Consider the following 6958-nt stretch of genomic DNA (forward strand, 5'->3'; position numbering starts at 1 on the left):
TGTTGTCCCACCCCATGTTGTGATTCTTTTTTTTCTTCCCCTGACTACATTCACCTCTTTTGCTTCTTTAATGCCATGACAACTTTCCTAGTTTGGGGCTTTTCCCAGGAAGAAGTCACTGAGGGTGATGTTGTCACAGAGGTAATGTTGGCTGTGTGTGGCTGCCTGTCTGTGCCTTCTCACTTGCCTCTGATGTATAAGCTTTACAGCTCCCCATGTCCAGTCTATGGCACTGTCATAACATGTTCTGGGATCTGAACAGAAAGATGGAGGGAAGGCTTTGGGTGGGGGGAGGGGGTGGTGGTGGCAGGGAGGAATGCTGGAATTGCACGAGCAGGGTGGGACTGTGGGAAAACATCAGTGTTGGTATTTATGCAAAAAACTGCAGTAGCCTTGCAGGGCTGTGGATGCCAAGAGAACTGGCCATAAATCACACCCCGACTCCCCGCAGCTCCTCAGCAGCTGAAATGTGCTTTTAACCCTGCACTGGCAATTCCTGTCCTCAGAGTATCTGTGGTGGAGCAAGAAGCTTGTCTGGATGGTCCTGCAGATGCATGAAGAGGACCAATGTGCCTTTAGGTGTACCGGGCATCCTCATCCCTGACAGCCCCTGTGTGGGAAAGGCGCTGCTGGTACCCATTCAGCCATCCCAGTGGGAATACTGGATGTGGGGTGGCATCTGAAGAACTCTAAGAATATGTGTTTGGGCTAAGCGTGTGTATGACACAATATGATTTGAAGTCAGTGTGTTTGCTCTGGTCTCCTCCATCAGTAGAGGTGCCGCTCTACCTACCTAAATTTTTACAAGCTTTTGCTCCTAGCCAGATTCATTAAGCGTCCGTCTCTTGATTTGTCTTTGCAGTTCTTCACTTGTCTGGTGATCCTGTTTGCCTGTGAAGTTGCAGCTGGAATTTGGGGATTTGTCAACAAAGACCAAGTAAGATGACTCCAAAACCTGTGCTTGTGTTCCTGGGAGGCTGGGGCAGAGCCCCAGCAGATCCCGGCATGAGCTGGTTTGCTCGTAAGCGGCTCCCAGCCTGAGTCACGGGGGTTTGCATTAGCCATGTGATCCGGGCAGGTTGCCTAACTCCTCTTGGGCCCAGCTGATGAACTTTAAATGTGAGCAGTTGATGGTAGCAGCTGCCCCTTACGGTATATAGTGCAATGTCTGGAATAAAAATAGCCCTGTCGCGCTTGGGTCTCCTCCTTGCTGCCACACTGGCAGTCACGGTGTGAGCTGATTCACAGATGAAGTCATGAAGGGAAGCCATCTGCACATCCTAGGTACTAAAGAGCCAAAGCACAAACCCAGTCATGTGGCCCTGAAGGGAGGGAATACCGTCTGGGGAGAGCCTGGGTTGGCATTAATGGGATTGCTCTTTGATGGTGTCATATCACCCACTCTGGGATGCAACTCTGCAAGGGCTGAGCTTGCGCACGCGTGAGGGGTAGAAATCGTGTCTGTGCCAGGCACCTGCTAGGGACTGCTTGGATGAGGTCATATGGCAGGAGGAGGTGTTAGCTAAAGGGTAGGATTGAAAATTTTCAGCTTTCCACCTTCCCTTTCTGCTCACCTTCCCTTCCCTACGGTCACACGTGCAGAGTTTGGTCTCAAAGAGCAAAACTGAATGCACAGCAACCATGGCCACGCTGCAGCAAGTAGCAGGCTGGGTGCTGATCACTTCGCCATCGAGGGTGTGGAGGGGAGAATGGTACAGCTTCTACTCAAAGCCAAGGAGAGACTCTGGCAGAGTAGGAAATGTGTTTACTACTAAGTCAGCTGTGTAAGTAGGTGGTGCCCTGCTCAGCTTTCACATGCTGGTAGGCCACAGATGACTAGCTCAGCTGTGAATGGAAACACCCTCGAAGTCATTCACCAAAGAGAGGATGACTTCACCGGAATAAACTCTTACTCTTCCATGGCTAAATGTATTATTAGGCAGGAAGGGTGCTGTTTCCTAGCAACTTTGGTGAGCTAATTAACCTTTGCTGAGGGGCTGTGCCTCCTGCAGATGTTAGTTTGTGAATCCTGATTCGAGTCCAAAACGTGTAGCCTGAGTAAGGGAGGACCCCATGGCTGTTGCCCTCCACGCGTTTGGCCATCAAAGCATAAAGTTCAGAATTTGCTAATACAAGAGTGATGACCTCAGCCACGTAAAATCAGTTTTGCAGTTTAAAATGAGTGATGGCAGCCTGTTGGCCTCAGCTGCTCTTGCAGCCATGATGATGAGTGGGTTGTTTGGAAGTCCCCCCTCCCAAGGCAGGCAGCTTGCTTCTCCTCGCCTCAGTCAGGGGCATCTCGGGGGTGATCTGGCTTGGGAGGGAAGCGCTGAATGAATCCCAGCCACCAAGAGCTGCTCCTGGCAGGGAGGGACTCCATTCCACCTTGGTTTGCAGCCCCTTGGGAGGGAAGGTCATCTCCTGTCACATAGGATGCTCTTCCATGAAGCTGGAGGATGTTTCTCCCTCAGCCTGCCACCTTAGAGATGCATTAAATACAGGATGGGGAGGCAAGAAGTAGCATGATTTTTTTTTTCCCTCCCCATTGTACCAGACTCAAATTGTTTGTTTGGAGAACGTCACCCTCCAAAGCAAACTTTTTTCTAGCAGTGACAGAGAAATGCTGGGATAATTGAAATCATGCTGCCTCTTGCTGCAGTTTCTTTTTTCCTGTGCTAATCCAGCCTGCACTGCCAAGAGCAGATGTTCTAGAAAGCATTTTCCCTGTCATACTTGCTTGGGTTTTTTTTTTTCATGTGCTTCTCTTGCATATGCTCCTTTCATCCATCTCTCCCAAGTTATTGGAGGGCTGTTTTCCCTAAAAACAAGGGGTTTTCCACATTGTGGAGCAGACCCCCTTGGGTGGCTGCAGTTTACCAGCCAAGGTGGCAGGGCTAGAGTACAGAGGAGACTTCTCATAAAACCATTTACAAGACTGGAGTGCCCAGCTTCAGGGAGGGACCCAAATAGAGTTTGACATCCATCTAAAAGCACCTGAGCTTCTCGGACAAACAAGATGCCTGTGTAGTGTCTCCCAAATTCCTGCCATCCCCTCTGAGCCAGACAGTGAGCTGCAGTGCCCATACCTACAGCTGACCTTGCTTGTGCCCCTCACGTCCTCCTGACATCCCCAGCATGTCCAGCCTCTGCCGCCATGGTGGGAAGTGCATTGCTCTGTCTCTGCGTGTTGGGTGGATCAGAACAAGCCGTTTCTGCATCCCTGAGCACAACAGCACATCTCAGGTCTTGCGGTTCACCCTCCAGGCTCTGGCTGTCTCTGCCTGCTAGAAAGAGCTCATGGGGCACTTGGGTATTATTGGCTGGTGGATGAGGGTCTTGGTATTTGCTGCTCTTACCACGCTGCAGCTGGAGGGACTCGAGCCTTATGACAGACAGGTCTTTTTTTTATGCACCCGTGCAAATAATTTGGATCCAGATCTATTTAAATGCTGCTCATCTACTTGTGAGTGCCTTTGGAGGGAACCTGTCCCTCTCAGGCACATCTGCAGGATGGGTTTCCTCCTTCCTGCTCTGGCTAAAAGGGAGTTGTTCCCCTGTCTTTCCCAGATAGCCAAAGATGTGAAGCAGTTCTATGATCAGGCGTTTCAGCAAGCGCTCATGGGAGAAGCAGAGATGAACAATGGGAAAGCTGTAGTGAAGACCTTCCATGAAACGGTAAGATGTCCTGGGTCTCGCTGCGTGCTCTGCTTGTGCAGTCGGTCAAAAAGCTGCTGATGGGCAGATCCTGGGTGCTGGGAATCATGCCTGGTTAACTTCTGCCTGCGGTTTGTCAGTGGCTGAGTGGTGGGGAGCGACTGTTGCTGTACATAAACCACCCCTCCCTGCCAAAGCAGAGGACATAATTCAAACTGCAAGTCCTCCTCAGGCAGGCAATGAAGGCAGCATTGGATTTTTTTGATGCGTAGGAGTAAACTGGATCAAATATAATCTCAGCACTGGGATTTTCCTGCTTGCTTTCCAAGCTCTATGCAGAAATCTTCTCTCTGTAGGACTTTGTTGAAGTCAGAAAATATGAGAATGTGGGAGAGAAGAGAACTGAAAATCAGGGTCAGGAAAATGAATGGGAAAAGCAGGATCTAAAGCAGGTCATGGTACACGCAGGTCTTACCCTGTTGTGTTTGCTTTTTTATATGTCAAGAAACAGAGTTGCGCCCTCTCACGCGGTGCTGGGAAGCCTGGCCTAAGCGCTAATTAAGTTGCTTTTCCTTTACCTCAGCACCCCCAATTTAAGTAAAACTCAGCATAAGAAAAATGTCGCTCTGAGGAACCGATCCCAGTGCTTCCTCTGCTCAGCAGGAAACAAAATCTCAGGATACTAATGCCAGACCTGTCTGGGATTATTGTAGCAAGAATCTGCACGGAAAAGAAAAACATAAAACTTGGAGAGTTATTCCGCCATCCCCCCGCCTTTGTTTCCCCCTCCAAGATGCCTTCTCAGTATTGGTTGGCTTCGAGGATGTTTAATGGTGGGGAGAACGCTGCATGAGTGTGTGCTGTCTGATAATGCTGTTTTTCTGTTGTGGTTTCCTCTTTCCATGTAGCTGGACTGCTGTGGTCCTGATAACCCAATAGGAATTAACAATCTTCTGTGGAAAAAAGATTTGTGCCCAAGGAAGGACCTCATCTCGGACTTCTTACATGAGGTAGGCACAGTTGCTCTTTGCTCAGCACGGCTCCTCCAAGGAAACCCCATCTGCCAGGGAAATTTGGGGATTAACTGGGAATTGGATAAAGGGTAGAGATTTCATTTAATTTTGGGATGGTGTTAGAGGTATGTTGAAGGTTCCTGTCTGCTCTGCCTTTGCTGTTCTTGTTTGATGGGGCTGTCAGGCACAGATGGGTCAAGTCTGGTGGGAAGTCCTAGAGCTGGGATCCAGGAATGTGAGTGGACCAGGGAGAAGCAGACCTGCGTTGCTGAGGGTGGGTGAGGGGAAAGCAGGCTCTCTAACAGATCGGTGTGCTTCTCTGCTTCAGCCCCCGAGCTGCCACAAAAAAATTGACGAGCTGTTCTCTGGGAAGCTGTACCTGATCGGCATCGCTGCCATCGTGGTCGCCGTGATAATGGTAAGTGTGACTGCAGAGCTTCCTGCTGTTGGGGAATGAGAAGAGCTGCCTTGGGGTGCCCCAGTCCTGTTCCATTTGGGCTGGATCTGTCCCTTTCCTCTGGATGCCCCTGTGGCTCAGCATGCAGTGCTGGCTCTCTGCACTCCAGCTGCTCTGGGATGTGAGACCAAGGGCTTTGTCATCCCCCTATGGAGTCAGGACATTAGGGCAGGTGCCTGGAGAGTGCAGCAGAGCAGGAGCACCTGCAACCCTGTCCAGAAGGGCAGAGGATTGTCAACCCTCCTCACTGCCTCCAAAACTGCTTGTTTTTCAGGTCACTGTTTTGTCACTGGGGTCTGCAATGGGAGGGGATTTGCTTTCTTTGCCACAGTGGGGTTTGCTCCCCAGTGAGCAGTGGGTGGCATGGGCTAGTAACCCAGTGCCTGTGCAAAGGCTGAACTTTGATGCCAAAGGAATCTCAGAGCAGTTGCTGCGTAGCTGGGGGGCTTGCAACATACCACCACTGCTGCCAGCAAGAGAGGGGAGAACATAATATCCCAAATTGGCCAACTCCTAATAAAAACAGCAGTGAAGACAGAGTATCTCTGCCCTTATCTCTGTCATGAGTGTGTGTACACACAGTGGGGGGACCTTGGGACAGGGGGGAGCTCCCATGTCGTACGGGTTGGTGCCTCACTGGTGCCCCTGTGTCTCCTGACAGATCTTCGAAATGATCCTGAGCATGGTGCTGTGCTGTGGCATAAGGAACAGCTCTGTCTACTGAGCCGTGAGAGCCGGGGAGGGAAAGGGGGTGCAGGGTGGACGGCGCTAGAGAGGATCCCAAGTGCTACCAAGTGACCAGGAGACATTTCAACAAAAGACAAAGAAAACTATGTATATATACTTCCAATATTACCATGCAGTACTTAATCATTTTTTATTTTGAAGTACTTTTTTTTTTTTTTTTAAATAAATAATACTTTCCCGTATCCTTGTGGCTGAGTTAGTTACACATCAGTTTTGTGTGATGGGGAAAGCTGCTGTCACAGGAGATCAAGTCCTTCTTCCCCCTTCCCCACCCCTGTTAACTCAGAAACAACGTTGGTGGAAGATGTACAAAGGAGAAGGCTGCAGCCTGTTAGCAGAAAACTTTGCCTTGGTTTTTACTCTCTTTTTCGACACTGACTTTTTTTTAATATGCGTAATAGGATGCTGAAGCAGGATTTAGCATTTTTGTTCGCTTGTACTCATCTTTTCCTACTGTCACCCCAACTCCCTGGCATTTCCAAGCTGTCTGTAGGGAAGCCTGGTTGATTGCCCAAAGCCTGGGAGAGAGGAGAGGAAACAGCCTCCGTCGCCTGGGTGCGATGCGTCCCGGGGAAGCGCCAGTGTGTTGTTCCTCCCTGACTGGTTTGTATCACCAGGTCAGTCCTTAACAGAAATCACGCTTAAATTTTTGTACTCTGAAGAGTTTGGGATGTTTTTGTCTTTTTGTGGTTTTTTTTTTTTTTCCCTTTTGTTTTTTCTTGGGGCTATGACTTTATAAATTGGCTCATTTCCACTGATTCGTTACATTAAAGGGTCAGTGGCTGGGAGTGAATTTAGCTCCAGTTTTTCAAATATAACAAACTGAAATTTAAGTAACTTTTTTAACCTTCTTCAATGTTTCTTTATAGATGTATGTTTTTGGAAGAGTCTAGTTCTGTACTAAGTTTCCACTGTTAAGCTAATGCTTGTATGCAAATGATACTGGAAAAAAAGAAGAAAACTTAAAAAAAAAAAGTCCTTAATCTTAGAAATCTTGCATTTGTATATTGCAGGATGACGCTTGGGTGTTCCCCAGCCATATGCATACATGTTTAAAATTTCATCTTTGCATCAATCACCCATTCAA

General features: G+C 48.8%; 1 protein-coding gene across 1 annotated transcript in view; it reads left to right on the forward strand.

Moving 5' to 3' along the window:
• CD81 (CD81 molecule) overlaps positions 1 to 6053 on the forward strand; it is a 31418-nt gene extending 25365 nt beyond the window's left edge. The window contains exons 4-8 of the mRNA XM_084264198.1: positions 863 to 937; positions 3568 to 3675; positions 4563 to 4664; positions 4996 to 5085; positions 5786 to 6053. Of these exons, the coding sequence (XP_084120324.1) occupies positions 863 to 937; positions 3568 to 3675; positions 4563 to 4664; positions 4996 to 5085; positions 5786 to 5848 (438 nt within the window). The 3' untranslated portion in view covers positions 5849 to 6053. The remainder of the gene's footprint in view (positions 1 to 862; positions 938 to 3567; positions 3676 to 4562; positions 4665 to 4995; positions 5086 to 5785) is intronic.
• Positions 6054 to 6958: the final 905 nt, after the last annotated feature.

The sequence above is a fragment of the Gallinula chloropus genome (genome assembly GCF_964237585.1).
Source record: "Gallinula chloropus genome assembly, chromosome: 4".
In the NCBI taxonomy this organism is placed as follows: domain Eukaryota; kingdom Metazoa; phylum Chordata; class Aves; order Gruiformes; family Rallidae; genus Gallinula; species Gallinula chloropus.